At 41.8% G+C, this 15,127-nt stretch overlaps 1 protein-coding gene across 1 annotated transcript; it reads left to right on the forward strand.

The window, feature by feature from the left end:
- Positions 1-286: 286 nt before the first annotated feature.
- LOC115180195 (uncharacterized) lies at positions 287-3,048 on the forward strand. Its single transcript, XM_029742091.1, has 7 exons — positions 287-439; positions 530-599; positions 799-917; positions 1,050-1,095; positions 1,313-1,526; positions 1,596-2,225; positions 2,362-3,048. Exons 1-7 carry the CDS (start codon positions 426-428, stop codon positions 2,565-2,567), a joined length of 1,299 nt encoding a protein of 432 aa, XP_029597951.1. The 5' UTR covers positions 287-425; the 3' UTR covers positions 2,568-3,048.
- The last annotated feature ends 12,079 nt before the right edge of the window (positions 3,049-15,127 follow it).

The raw sequence follows: 15,127 nt of genomic DNA on the forward strand, positions 1-15,127 counted from the left end.
TGTATAGGCATATATAACAATGAATTTCACTTATAAGCCAAGGTTAGATCAGTAGGTCTAAGCAACATGCACCTGGATACCCGCCTCATGAATCGGAACGAGCTCCAATATCCTCATATGCACATTATGACAAAATAAAGAGCTTAATCTTTCACGAAATAAAGACATAGAAGCTTACCCATTTATACAGGTTCTACACATTCCATTTCTCCATAGCAATAGAATGTAAACATTCTATTTTGTGCCAAACATTGCCTACAACTCAACTCAATTCTAAGTGCAGCATATTGGACGACTCCACAGTCATTGATAATTCGCGACTTTAAGTCATTCCTGTTATCTCTAGAGCACCCCGTATATCTATAACGCTGCATATCTTCCCCATCTTAGCATGGATAGGGTTTGGTGCATTCCGGAGTTCACTTATGGTCCCACAAAGGTAATCTTTGGAGATATTAATTTTAGCATACCGTAAATGCCTGTGCATAATGTGCATTACAAATCATAATTATTTTCATTCTCTTCAAAGGAATTCTGTAGAAGCAGCCTTTACTTTTAGACTGCAGGCCTGCTGGGAGGAAACATATTACAATAAACAGGTAAGATTCATCCCACAAAAACATAAACAACAGAAAGAGTTTTATTTCAAGACAGCTTAGAGAAGTTGGTCATAAGAGTTCTTAATATCACTTGCAAAATGTGAGGCATGAACAGTTGTGAAATGTTGCGAGAGGCCCTTCTGAAAGCACATGATATGGTATTGCGTGGCACGGTCTCACACCTTACCTCATTTTGCAGAAGAAGCTCATGGTCCACTATCTGCTGCTCCAGAGTCAAGGCCAGGTCCCGCCCCATGTCACCACGGAGCACATGAGTGACTGGCTGGTGTCTCAGGGCAAAAAATCCCTTAGGGAGAGGTGAGAACCACGTCAGCACTCACCTTCACTGCCATTCCCTGCCGATACCAGCATTACTCCAGGAGGTGTGGGTAAAATAAACAGAAAAATCTGAACCCAGGAAAGTTGAATTGCTCTGTGTTTTATTTGAAGGCTGTGGAAGGAAACCCTGGAGGAGGGGAACGACCTCGCTCGGCTGGTAAGAGAATGAGAGTTAGAGACATACAAGTCAGTGAGCTCTTTACTAGCCTTTCAACAACTAGTTAGTACAGCAGAATAGATCTGTTGTGAAATTACACTAATGGGACTTCCTGTTTCCTACGGCAGGCCTGGGAAGTAAACACTTGCTTAAAAATGATAGACATAGAGCACGAGGCTGTCTAAAGGCTCCTTCCCCTAACATCCCTTTCTCTCAGGCTGCTGCTTTTGAATCTGTGCGGTCAATCCTCGAGAGAATCAGTCAGTCCTTCTCCACGGATGACCTCCAGAGCCCTTTTTATATGAGATCTGTCTGTGCCTTTGTGGCGGACGAGGTGCAGAGCTGCTTCCAGCCCCCTGCAGCCACCTTACCAGTCCCCCCTGTCCTTGCGGTGGCCGTCTCCACCACACTACCAGCTGACATCCAAGCAGGTGAGTAGCACTGATAGAGAGCACTCTGACAGATGCCTGTTGTGATGACATCTTGGTGCATTGTCGTAGTAGAGCTCATCAGGATTGTTGTTGTCACCTTTATAGCAGAGGCAGACGCGGCTTCTTCCCACCTGGAGGTTGTGGACATCACCCCGAACACAGAGGCAGACCAGGATTCTTCCCACCTAAAGGTTGTGGACATCACCCCTAACACAGAGGAAGACCAGGCTTCTTCCCACCTGGAGGTTGTGGACATCACCCCTAACACAGAGGCAGACCAGGCTTCTTCCCACCTGGAGGTTGTGGACATCACCCTTAACACAGACGCAGATCCGGCTTCTTCCCACCTGGAGGTTGTGGACATCACCGCTAACACAGAGGCAGACCCGGCTTCTTCCCACCTGGAAGTTGCGGACATTGGCCCTAAAACAGAGGCAGACCCAGCTAATTCCCACCTGGAGGTTCAGGACATCACCCCTAACACAGAGGCAGACACGGAATATTCCCACCTGAATGTTGTGGACATCACCCCTAACAGAGAGGCAGATCCAGCTTCTTCCCACCTAAATGTTGTTGACATCACCCTTAATACAGAGGCAGAGCCCATCTCTTCCCTCTTGGAGGTTGTCGACGTCACACCTGAAGAAAGGACTCTCACGATGGCCGTCGTCGCCACTCTGCCAGCTGACATCCAAGCAGGTGAGTAACACTTATGGAGAGCACTCTGACAGGTGCCGTTTGTCATGACATCTTAGTAGAACCTTTCAACTGGCCAGTGTTTAGAACCTACGGTTTGCATTTGTTTACATTATGTCCCTCTTTTCTCCCTTTCCAGAGGATGTTGCTGTGGTCATCCCGGATGTCACCCCACATGTCACCAAGGATGTGACACTGGATGTTCCATGTAGAGCTAGGAAAGGGGCAGTCCGGCAATTTTTTTTTCAGGTTTTGGAGGGCAGTGTGCTGCTGCGCCTGCCACAAGGAAGAGGAGGAACAATATTAATTATTCATCAGACCTTCAGAAATGGGATTGAACCATAGACCATTAAATTATTCACATTATAATTGGATTCAGTTCTGCTTTTCTTGTTTACTACTTAATTTCAGAACATTTCAATAAACTTTCACTTTGCAAGTGTGGAGTAGGTTGTGTAAATAAGTGGGAAACATCCCAATTTTAATGCTTTTAATAATTGACTTACTACATTGAAAAAAATCGTATTATTTGACAACAAAAAAACAGAGGGCGCTCAACCAACGTTGAGTTGAGGTGCAACCAAAAACTTGAATCATCATAGGAAAGGAAAAAGCGCAACTCTTGCTCACTATAAAAAATGCATTGTTTTATTCAAGCATGGTTAAAAGATTAACGTTTTGGCCTAGTCTATGACGATACGCAAGTTGTGTTTGCCCAGTAAAAGAATGACCCAGACTCACCCTGGTTGTTGAGGGTTGCAGACAGTGAAAAATTATCATTAAGTAAATGGGACTTTTCAATTCTTGAATAAAAATCTTTAATGAACATGGATTTAAATACAATTGACTTGAGGATCAGAGCAGGCAGGCTGACTGGCTAGCCCTGAAAGCCCTCTGCCTCTACCTCTGTGTGGTTCATCTCAACCAAGAGGTTGTGTGGGTTGTCTTTCTCTCTGTGGGTGTAAATCACCATGACCTCTCCCTCTGCCTGCCCATTGGCTGATCAGAAGGCTTCTGCTCTTTCTTGCTCACATGAGCAGGAGGAATGGCATCTGGGGTAACCTCCTCCTCTCCTCTATCTAACGCCTATTCCACCTCCTCTTTCTGGCTGTGCTCGACTGAGGTCACTCGTTCTCTCTCCCTGGGTGTTGGATAGTTCCTCCTCCTCTGTGTCTTTGTGAGTTTGGAGGGAGTTATCCTGTTCTGGCTCCCTCTTTAGGGGTGTGCACCTTAAATCTCTTTCGGTGTGTTGAGGGGTTCAGTGGTTTTGGGGGGAGTCCGAAGTTCCATCAGTAGCGATGAGTGTGGGGGCTTTCCCGTGGTGTTGTCCCCCTCCCTCTTAAACTGTAATGACTGCGATGATGAAAAAGTAGGTGAAGCCACTGAGACGTGATGAGGCCAAGGAAGATCACTCTGCAAGGACGGGATCGGACACATCACAACACTGCTGCTCATTCATATTCAAACACAACTCTGAGTATGCACACAAACATGGACGCACACACACAATGAACTTACCTGTACATATCAGAATCATACAATCGACAGCCACCTCTTCCCCCACATTTCTTGATCCCCCACCTCAAACATGTTGAGTCAATCAAAGCCCAGATGCTGGAATGGTGCAGTAGGGCCTAGTATGTAATGGTGTGATACCATGTGATACCCCATATCCAGTGTTTGTGTTTTTATTTTTATTTTATTGAACCTTTATTTAAACAGGGAGTCACATTGAGATTAAATATCTATTTTACAAGAGAACCCTGTACAAGTTGAAGTCATATTGAACAACTACCAGAGAGAACCTTTTCTACATAGGAATGCATACCATATTTTTTCCATACATCAAAATTAATACTCTATTGCCAATCAGCAATTACTTACTTAGCAATCTTTGTCCCAGGTGGGAGATAAGGCCCCAACAAGGCTCCAGGTAATGGTTGAAAATAACTTATTTCTGTGCCAATGAGTTACACCGAGTGTACAAAACATTAAGAACACCTGCTCTTTCCATGACATATACTGACCAGGTGAAAGCTATAATCCCTTATGGATGTCACTTGTAAAATCCACTTCAATCAGCGTAGATAAAGAGGGGACAGGTTTCAAAAATAATTGTAAGGCTTGAGACAATTGAGACATGGTGTAACGGCTGTCGTCGGATTTAGACAAATGCAGCAGGGAAATGTGCACTCATCTTCTTTATTATAGTCGGACACGAAGGAGAACCAAAATAAACACGTACACAAAGAAACCACAACGACTAATCACAGGCTGGTAAGGCACAAGGCTATACACAGAACAATCTCCCACAAAGCACTCAACAAACACATACCTATATATAGGACTCTCAATCAGAGGCAACTAGAAAACACCTGCCTCCAATTGAGAGTCAAACACCAATAAACAAAACATAGAAATACAAAAGACTAGACAGAACATAGAAATACACTAACATAGAACAGTGCCCAAAACCCCCCGGAATACATAAATCAAATACCCTACTAAACAAACGACCACCCCGAACCACATAAAACAAATACCCTCTGCCACGTCCTGACCAAACTACAATAACAAATAACCCCTCTACTGGTCAGGACGTGACACATGGATTGTGTATGTGTGCCATTCAGAGGGTGAATGGGCAAGACAAAAGATGTACGTGCCTTTCAACGGGGTATGGTAGTAGGTGCCAGGGACAACAGTTTGTTTCAAGAACTACACCGCTGCTGTTATTTTTACACTCAACAGTTTCCCGTGTGTATCAAGAATGGTCCACCACTCAAAAGACATACAGCCAACTTGACACAACTGTGGGAAGCATTGGAGTCAACATGGGCCAGCATCCCTGGGAATGTTTTGTACACTCAGTACATTAATAGTATTTGGATGGCAATCATAATGATGTTTAAATAATTGTTTCTGAACTATCATTGATACAGGCACAGTGACAAAACACCCAGGAATCCTGGCTCAGTAACAACCATACTGTATATTCCCACAAGAGGGAGCCCCGGCACAAGCCCATGTGTGTTTTGGTCTAACTCTTCCTCATATTCCACTGATCAAAACTTTTGTTTTTATCAACCCACCAACAAACCAACCAACCAATCAGATGTCATATTTACCCATTGTAAGACACGGTCAGCCCAGCCACCTGAACATTGTCACATTTAGGGCCAGACTGCAGAAGGAGGAGGAGGTAGGCCATGAAGGAGGTGACAAAAGACAGCTGGGCTCCAGACACAACACCAACCTTATACCTCTTCATCAGTAGACCGCCCAGGAATATCCCCACCACACCCACAGGCAGGTTCAACACACCAGGAAAAGTTATACTCACATCTAGTGTTACCAGTGTGCTGGAGTTTCATTTCCACTCATGTTCAACAAACCTACAGGGGATGGGAGAGAACCAAAAAGTTGTATTTAATGCCATTCAACATCAATACTGACAGGAGGGAACATTTCAGTTAGAGCATGTCCAGATTTCTATGGCTTCGTTTAGACAGCCCAATTCAGATCTTTTTTTGAGTACTTCAGGGATGCAAACTGGTGAGGGCCCAAAAAGGTGAAAAATTCAAACATATCCCTGCTAGGGGAAAGGCAGGTTTTAACTAATTAAACAACAAAGACTATGATCTACATTATCAGTGTCTGTGTGTAAAATAAAACGTGGTTAATGTGAACCTATCTCACAGCTAAAAAATGTGTAGAAAGCAATCCAATGTTATGTTGCCTAGACTTTACTGCATATGACACTCAAGTCTTGATGCCTCATTTTCACCTTATTCTCTCATTCTGAAAATTAACCACATACTGTAGAGGGAAAACATTAGTTCATAGATAGTAGGTAGTTCGTTGGCTAGTTAACATTTCACACAGATTGCCAGGGTCCAGTAAGCAACTACGTTAACGTTATAACTTGAGGAACGGCAAGAAGTCGTATACCAGTTAATACTATAGCGAGTTGGTTCGTTTACTAACGTTAGCTTATCTGATGTTGTAACGGTCCTGTTAACTAATTGTCTGACTTCATTACCCAGCTAATTTTCACACCATAAACTAAATTATTTGATCAGCTAAGTTGGATAATGTTGCTAAACATTTCTCTGGCTAGCAAACGCAGAGAATTCATTCAGCTAGCAAGATACTTAACAATGCTAACAATTCTTGTTCCACCACACTTGCTCCCTCACCTCAAACTTTCCAACTGCCATTGTTTTTCGGTTACAGGTCATGAAGTATGCTTCATCCCCTTCTCACCCCAGTCTCCGTGGTCAGGCTTCTCACCTACCTCTTCGTTATTGTTCAGGGATGCGCTGCTGTAACTGGCAAACTGCCTTTCCACTCTCTGCTGTCTTTCCAGAGCGTGTGCTGATGCTGTAACTAGCAAGTTGGTTGTCTCTTCTCTCTTCAGTCGCATGCTGCATTCTGTTGTTATGTGAATGATTGACTGAGCCTTGGATACAGCCAGTACTGGTCCAAAGCAGTGGCGGTTCTAGACCATTTCAACTGGGAGTGCCAAGCTGGGGCAAGTTGTACTGTTAGAGGGGCCAGTTACATTAGACGTTATTGTTGTAATATCGATTTCTTCACTGCTTTGCAGGCATTAGCAAGCAAAAGACCATGTTCATAATCATTCAACAATTTATTTGCATTTCCATTATAATTTTAATTTGCATTACACATTCAGTATCAGGTCACATCAACTGTATTCTCCGGTTTTTGTGGGGTTTTTGCAAAAAGATCAGCAAATTCATCTAGACTCAAGGACTTTGCCCTCCTTGACTCAATACGCCTAAATTGCTTAATCTGTCATCTGACATTGTGGACCTGAGATACGTTTAGGGGGGCCACAAGGGGGCAGAACCGCTAGTGGTCCAAAGCCCCCCCTCCCAAACCTTTCTCATCACGAATCATGTAGGTTACCTATTTTGGATTCACCGAAAGGTGAGTAGTTTGCATCCCTGGTAATTGGTTGTTTGACCAATCTGATATGCTCTGAAAAGGAGCTAATATGAAAATATGATGTGATTGGTCAAAAGACCAATTAATGGATAAAAGATCATAAATGGGCTGCCTGTCTAAACGCATCCCTTGTCTCTCTCTGACCTAAATCTCAGGCCCTTATCCAACCAATAGAGTTTGACTTTACAATGAAAAAGGACCAGAAGGAAACGTGAAAGAGGGGCCATAGTTGGTTAATAAAGATGGTAGCTGATTGAGAAACATGTATTGAGAAACAGTGATTGAGAAACAGTGTCTAACCAATGAGGAAGTTGGTTCTAGCTGCTGATTGGCCAAACTGCTGTTCTATGTACTTGGCTTTGAACATGAGCAGGCCAATGAATGAGTTGAACTTCTGGATGCTGCCACACAGAAGCAGAAAGTACGCTGGTGTGCTCAGTAGCTTCTTCAGTGACGTTATGAAACCTGAAGCTATAAGAGAAAAACATACAACACGGTTACATTTTCTGGTTTGTGTTATGTGAATGCTTCAAGTCTTTATTCTTTATAGTTAGAGGGCCTGGTATAGAATGTATTGCTCCTGTATAGAAATGTCCATCATAAAAGATAGGCACAGGATTATATTTCTATCTCAAATAGGGCCAGGCATTTTTCTTGTTCACATGACCTGAGTGACCAAGAAAAACTTTGGTCTCTAGTCATAAGTTATCTGAACATCGCCAATGAAAGTCTGACCACCTTATGCAATTTCAGCATCATGGTCTGATGTGGGGTTGCGTCGATGTTCCCTGCCCCATCCTGAGTAGGGGTGCTGGGAGGCAGCTTGCTCTCCTCTCCCTGCCTGACAGGAGCATGATGACAGAGGAGACCAGGAAACTCAGCCACCAGGTCCCCACCCAGCCGGCATCCTTGGGGTGATGTTCACAGTCTCTGGAAGAGGTGAGAAACATCTCCATCATAAGCACTGATACACATACTATACTGATAATAGTAATAACATAAAGGGAATCATTTGACTATTTTTGCGTGGTTTTGAATGAATTTGGATTCAAAATTAATATACATTGCTTAGTAGAAAGGACCCTAACACAATAATGTGTACAGTATGTGATTATCTTAACCAGATCGACATATCCAATGTCTACATAGAGTCTGGCACACAACGACCCCAGCAGGAAACCAAACATGCGACCTAGCAGTGTGACGGTCTGTAGACATGCTGTCAATCATAAACACACAGTTAAGCCTGCATCCCTATCTACTCAGTTACATATGTCATGACTAGGGTCGCAAAATTCCTGGAACTTTCAATACGTTCCCTTTTTGTTTTTTGCAAAACCAAGTCATGACATTTTGCGAACCTAGTCATGACATATTTAGAATACATGACACACACTCATTTTACGGTTAACAAACAAACACACACACACACACACACACACACACACACACACACACAGTGGCTTCCACTTTGCTGCGAGTGGAATTAACTCACCAATGTAAAAAGCAGAGTTTTCAGCTTTAGCGAAGTTGTCAATGTAGGAGATGCCTAGTGGGGTGACGGGGGTCTCTCCTATCCCCCTCAGAGCGTTCCCCAGGAACACATAAATCCACATGTGGGAGCTGGAGTCCCTCACACAGTCTACAGAGGGAATCATACAGAGACACACAGGTACACAGCATACCTCCTTTATTCGGGACCATGCATATACTGTACAACTTGTACGTTGCACCACAGTTACCTATAAAGCCAAGTGGCATCTGTAGTTCCAGAAATAGTCTTGAAAGTAAAGTATCATGCTAGTTTAGCCTTCGACAAGTCAGGCACATCGAGACTACTTCAGGAAAGAACAATTATAGTGGTGGTGACAGGTGAAGATGTTACTCAGATGTGAGTGGTACTTGTGTTGATGTCAGGAAGATGACTCCATCTGGATCTCTGGGATGTCAGTCTATGTAAACATAACTGGTTAGGTCGAATCTGTCAGGAAGGAATGGGATGCGTGGGCTAACGCTCAGCAATAGTTCCCGTGTGTTTTCTTTTTTTTTTACTGGTTATTGTGTGTGTTAGCATCTTTCGAATTTCGAAAGGGGAGGGGACATGGACTTGCACGTGGACTTGCCTGTAACTTGTACAGAGAGAAGGTGGAGCTCCTCGTTCCGGTTTCTGCTCCTTGTTATAGCATCTCTTAATCCCATCTCTTAACATGTATGGCCCCAAAACATAATCAAGCAGCTGAACAATTACGCAAAACTTTAGTTCTAAATTAACTGAGATCAATCAACAACTAAATACATTTCTTTATTTCTAAAGTGAAACCAACCCCATAGAGCCTCAGGACAGCACTCAGACACATGGAATTGTTATAAGATGGTCATTCTATGGATCATTTAGCTATTTGAATTGGAATTTTAGGACCTCTTTAGGTATAAAAAATATAAAAATATTTGAGAAAATATAGAATTTGGCCTTTACTACTATAGCCCAGTGAAACGCATTGTATAACATATTCATAAATGGCAAAAAAGACAGACATAAAATAAATAACAAGAAACAAGGTTTTGAAGTGTTTGTCCTACATCTAGGAGAAATAAGAAAGCTCTCTATATATATACAGTACCAGTCAAAAGTTTGGACACACCTACTCATTCAAGGGTTTCTTTATTTTTATTATTTTCTACATTGTAGAATAATAGTGGAGACATCAACACTATGAAATAACACATATGGAGTCATGTAGTAACCAAAAAAGTGTTAAACAAATCTAAATATATTTTATATTTGAGATTTTTCAAAGTAGCCATCCTTTGCCTTGATGACAGTTTTGCACACTCTTGGCAATCTCTCAACCAGCTTCATAAGGTAGTCATCTGGAATGCATTTCAATTAACAGGTGTGCTTTCTTAAAAGTTCATTTGTGGAATTTCTTTCCTTCTTAATGCGTTTGAGACAATCAGTTGTGTTGTGACAAGGTAGGGGGGGTTATACAGAAGATAGTCCTATTTGGTAAAAGACCAACTCCATATTATAGCAAGAACAGCTCAAATAAGCAAAGAGAAACAACAGTCCATCATTACTTTAAGACATGAAGTTCAGTCAATACAGAAAATGTAAATAACTTTGAAAGTTTCTTCAAATGCAGTCGCAAAAACCCTCCAGCGCTATGATGAAACTGGCTCTCATGAGGACCGCCACAGGAGTGGAAGTCCCAGAGTTACCTCTGCTGCAGAGGATTAGTTTATTAGAGTTACCAGCCCAAATAAATGCTTCACAGAGTTCACGTAACAGACAAATCTCAACATCAACTGTTCAGAGGAGACTGTATGAATCAGGCCTTCATGGTCAAATTGCTGCGAAGAAACCACTACTAAAGAACACCAATAAGAAAAAAAGACTTGCTTGGGCCAAGAAACAAGAGCAATGGACATTAGACTGGTGGAAATTTGTCCTTTGGTCTGGAGTCCAAATTGGTGATTTTTGGTTCTTTGTGAGATGTGGTGTGGGTGAACGGATGATCTCTGCATGTGTTTTTCCCACCGTAAAGCATGGAGGAGGAAGTGTTATGGTGTGGGGATGCGGTCTTTGATTTATTTAGAATTCAAGGCACACTTAACAAACATGGCTACCACAGCATTCTGCAGCGATACGCCATCCCATCTGGTTTGGGCTTAGTGGGACTATCATTTGTTTTTCAACAGGACAATGACCCAACACACCTCCAGGCTGTGTAAGGGCTTTTTGACCCACAAGGAGAGTGATGCATCAGATGACCTGGCCTCTACAATCCCCTTACCTCAACCAAATTGAAATGGTTTGGGATGAGTTGGACCCGCAGAGTGAAGGAAAAGCAGCCAACAAGTGCTCAGCATATGTGGGAACTCTTTCAAGCCTGTTGGAAAAGCATTCCAGGTGAAGCTGTTTGAGAGAATGCCAAGAGTGTGCAAATCTGTCTATTTGAAGAATCTCAAATATAAGATACATTTTGATTTGTTTAACACTTTTTTGGTTACTACATGATTCCATATGTGTTATTTCATAGTTTTGATGTCTTCACTATTATTCTACAATGTAGAAAATAGTAAAAAATAAAATAAAATAAAAAAACGAATGAAAAGGTGTTCTAAAACTTTTGACCGGTAGTGTATATTTAAAAACAAGGAAACCATTAACAATATACTAATCTTCTACTCATGGACTAAAAGTCAAATTCCCTCCAAATTAGGTTTTTGGACTCATAATAATAGTCCTTAAAGACTTTGAGAAAATAGCGTTGGTGCGTTCAAAGATGACCACGCCAATATGCTAAAGTATGCTAAAAAATACTTTCAAAATCTACTTCTAATGGACCATAGGCCCAAATTACACCAATGTAGGCCTTTGATACATGTCTTAACTTAGTTTGAGAAAAGCTAAAGGATTGGTCAAAAGATGGCAGGTTCTTAACTGTTAATCTCTAAAACTCCTGTGAGGGCAAAGCTGCTTGCGGGGTGCATTTAATCAATCAAAGATGAGTATAACAAAGCAAATGGGGTGGCTAACATTGAACAACATTTCTGGTTACAAAACCAGCTGGGCCAAATGTGTCCAACTGGCTGGACCTAACGGACCAGCACCGGACACCAAGCCCCTGGGCCGACCACCGACTGAGTCAGGGGAATGTGTTATGAGCATACTTACCCAGCATGCATGAGGTGTCGGCAGACAGGTTGCCCAGCAAGCAGCTTTGCTCTCACAGGAATTTTAGGGATTAACAGTTAAGAACCAGCCACATTCCTGGGCCCCAATCAAGTGTAAGTGCCCTGTGTGTAGAGACCTTTATTTTGTTTCATGCTCTTGTCAAATGGCTTGGCAGAGACCAATGTGTGTGTCTGGGGAGTCTGCTGTCTCTGGGCGAAGAACAGCAGGAGAATTTGTGAGTGGTCAGCCTGGGGACAGTGACACTGGAGATGCGCGTTCATGAGAATTCTCAATTTTTTTCTTTCAGCCTTTGAATGAATACAACGTTGCCCGGTTGGAATATTATCGCTATTTTACGAGAAAAATAGCATAAAAATTGATTTTAAACAGTGTTTGACATGCTTCTAAGTACGGTAATGGAATTTATTTTATTTTTTGGTCACGAAATGCGCTCCCGCGTCACCCTTCGGATAGTTACCTGAAAGCACGAACAAAACGGAGCTATTTGAATATAACTATGGATTATTTGGAACCAAAACAGCATTTGTTGTTGAAGTAGAAGTCCTGGGAGTGCATTCTGACGGAGAACAGAAAAGGTAATCCAATTTTTGTAATAGTAATTCTGAGTTTAGGTTGTCCCAAACTTGGTGGGTGACAAAATAGCTAGCCGTGATGGCCGAGCTATGTACTCAGAATATTGCAAAATGTGCTTTCGCCAAAAAGCTATTTTCAAATCTGACACTGCGATTGCATAAAGGAGTTCTGTATCTATAATTCTTAAAATAATTGTTATGTATTTTGTGAACGTTTATCATGAGTAATTTCGTAAATTCACCAGAAGTTTGCGGTAGGTATGCTAGTTCTGAACATCGCATGCTAATGTAAAAAGCTGGTTTTTGATATAAATATGAACTTGATTGAACAAAACATGCATGTATTGTATGACATAATGTCCTAGGAGTGTCATCTGATGAAGATCATCAAAGGTTAGTGCTGCATTTAGCTGTGGTTTTGGGTTTTGTGACATATATGCTTGCTTTGAAAATGGCTGTGTGATTATTTTTGGGAGGGTACTCTCCTGACATAATCTAATGTTTTGCTTTCGCTGTAAAGCCTTTTTGAAATCGGACAATGTGGTTAGATTAACGAGAGTCTTGTCTTTAAAATGGTGTAAAATAGTCATATGTTTGAGAAATTGAAGTTATAGCATTTTTGAGGTATTTGTATTTCGCGCCACGCGATTCCACTGGCTGTTGTGTCCCACCTAGCCCAGGGAAGTTAAAATAGGTAGTATTAGTGCCAACCATCAATGGAAATGTTGTATCAGTTTAAGTGGTTTTATCATTTTTGACAATTTCAGTTCTACAGTCTTTGTTATTGTGCATCTTCCAGTAGCTTAGTGGCAGCTGGTTCACAAGAAGTTAACATTTGCATTTCAGTAATTTACTGTCAACTAGTCACATGTGGGTTATTGTTAAAATCACAATTTACTGTAGCTGATCCATCACACTCACAGACCTAATAGTCAGGTATTACAATTACACTGTGACAAGCTATAAATAAAATATGTGGTTCGTTGTATCACATGCACTTACGTTAGCCTTTAAACCTCTTTGGGAAAGGCGTGCCGCTAGTGGGACACTTCAACAACATCTGGTGAAATTGCAGAGAGTGAAATTCAAACTACAATATCATAAATATTTAACAATCATAAAATCACAAGTGTAATACATTAAAAAAAAGCGTAACTTCTTGTTAATCCAGCCGCTGTGTCAGATTTCAAAAAGGCTTTACGACGAAAGCACAACATGCGATTATCTGAGGACAGCGCCCCGCATACAAAACCATGAAAAACATATTTCAACCAGGCAGGAGCGACACGAAAGTCAGAAATAGCAATATAAATAATGCCTTACATTTGATGAACTTCTTCTGTTGGCACTCCAAAAGGTCCCAGTTACATCACAAATGGTCCTTTTGTTTGATAATGTCAATAATCCACCCAGTTTCCCTCCATCAAAATGCATACAAAATGAATCTCAAACGTTACTAATAAACTTTTCCAAACAAGTCAAACAACGTTTATAATCAAACCTTAGGTACCCTAATACGTAAATAAAGATAACATTTAAGACGTAGAATCGTTATTGTCTTTACCGGAGAAAAATACCAAAGAACGCGCTCTCTTCCACCCACTTGGAAACACTACAACCAAAATGGGAGCCACCCAGAAATACTACAATTTCTGGCTAATTTTTCCAAAAACCAGCCTGAAACTCTTTCTAAAGACTGTCGACAACTAGTGGAAGCCCTAGGAACTGCAATCTGGGTGGACTTGGTCTTATAATTAAAGTGATAGCCATTGTAAATAGAGGTAGGCTGAAATTATTTTTTGGGGGGATGGTTTGTCCTCGGGGTTATGCCTGCCATATCAGTTCTGTTATACTCACAGGCATAATTTTAACAGTTTTAGAAACTGTAGAGTTTTAGAAACTTTATCCAAATCTACCGATTACATGCATATCCTAGCTTCTGGGCCTGAGTAACAGGCAGTTTATTTTGGGCACGCTTTTCATCCGGACGTCAAAATACTGCCCCCTATCCCAAACAAGTTGGCTGCAGAACTGACAGTGTACAAGCTTAATGCTTATGAATAGAGCACATTAATTGGGATGACATCCCCTCTTATGGGAGACCAAAAAGAGCTGGCTGAAAGCCACATCTATAATAAGCCATGCCTGCAATCTTCTGTTAGCCTGTTGGGGATTCGGGGGCAGTATTTGCACGGCCGGATAAAAAACGTACCCGATTTAATCTGGTTACTACTCCTGCCCAGTAACTAGAATATGCATATAATTGTTTGATTTGGATAGAAAACACCCTAAAGTTTCTAAAACTGTTTGAATGGTGTCTGTGAGTATAACAGAACTCATTTGGCAGGCCAAAACCTGAGAAGATTCCAAACAGGAAGCGCTCTCTCTGACCATTTCATGGCCTTCTTGATCATCTCTAACCAAAACAGGGGATCTCTGGCATAACGTGACATTTTCTAACGCTCCCATAGGCTCTCAGAAGGCGCCAGAACGATGAATGGTGGCTTTGCAGGCCATGGCTGAAAAACATTAGCGCATTTGGATAGTGGTCGATCTGAGGACAATGAGACTGGAGGTGCGTGCACGAGCCGACACCATGTTTACTTTCTCTCTCTTTGAATGAAAACAACGACTGCCGGTCGGAATATTATCGCTTTTTTACG

The sequence above is a fragment of the Salmo trutta genome, chromosome 40 (genome assembly GCF_901001165.1).
Source record: "Salmo trutta chromosome 40, fSalTru1.1, whole genome shotgun sequence".
In the NCBI taxonomy this organism is placed as follows: domain Eukaryota; kingdom Metazoa; phylum Chordata; class Actinopteri; order Salmoniformes; family Salmonidae; genus Salmo; species Salmo trutta.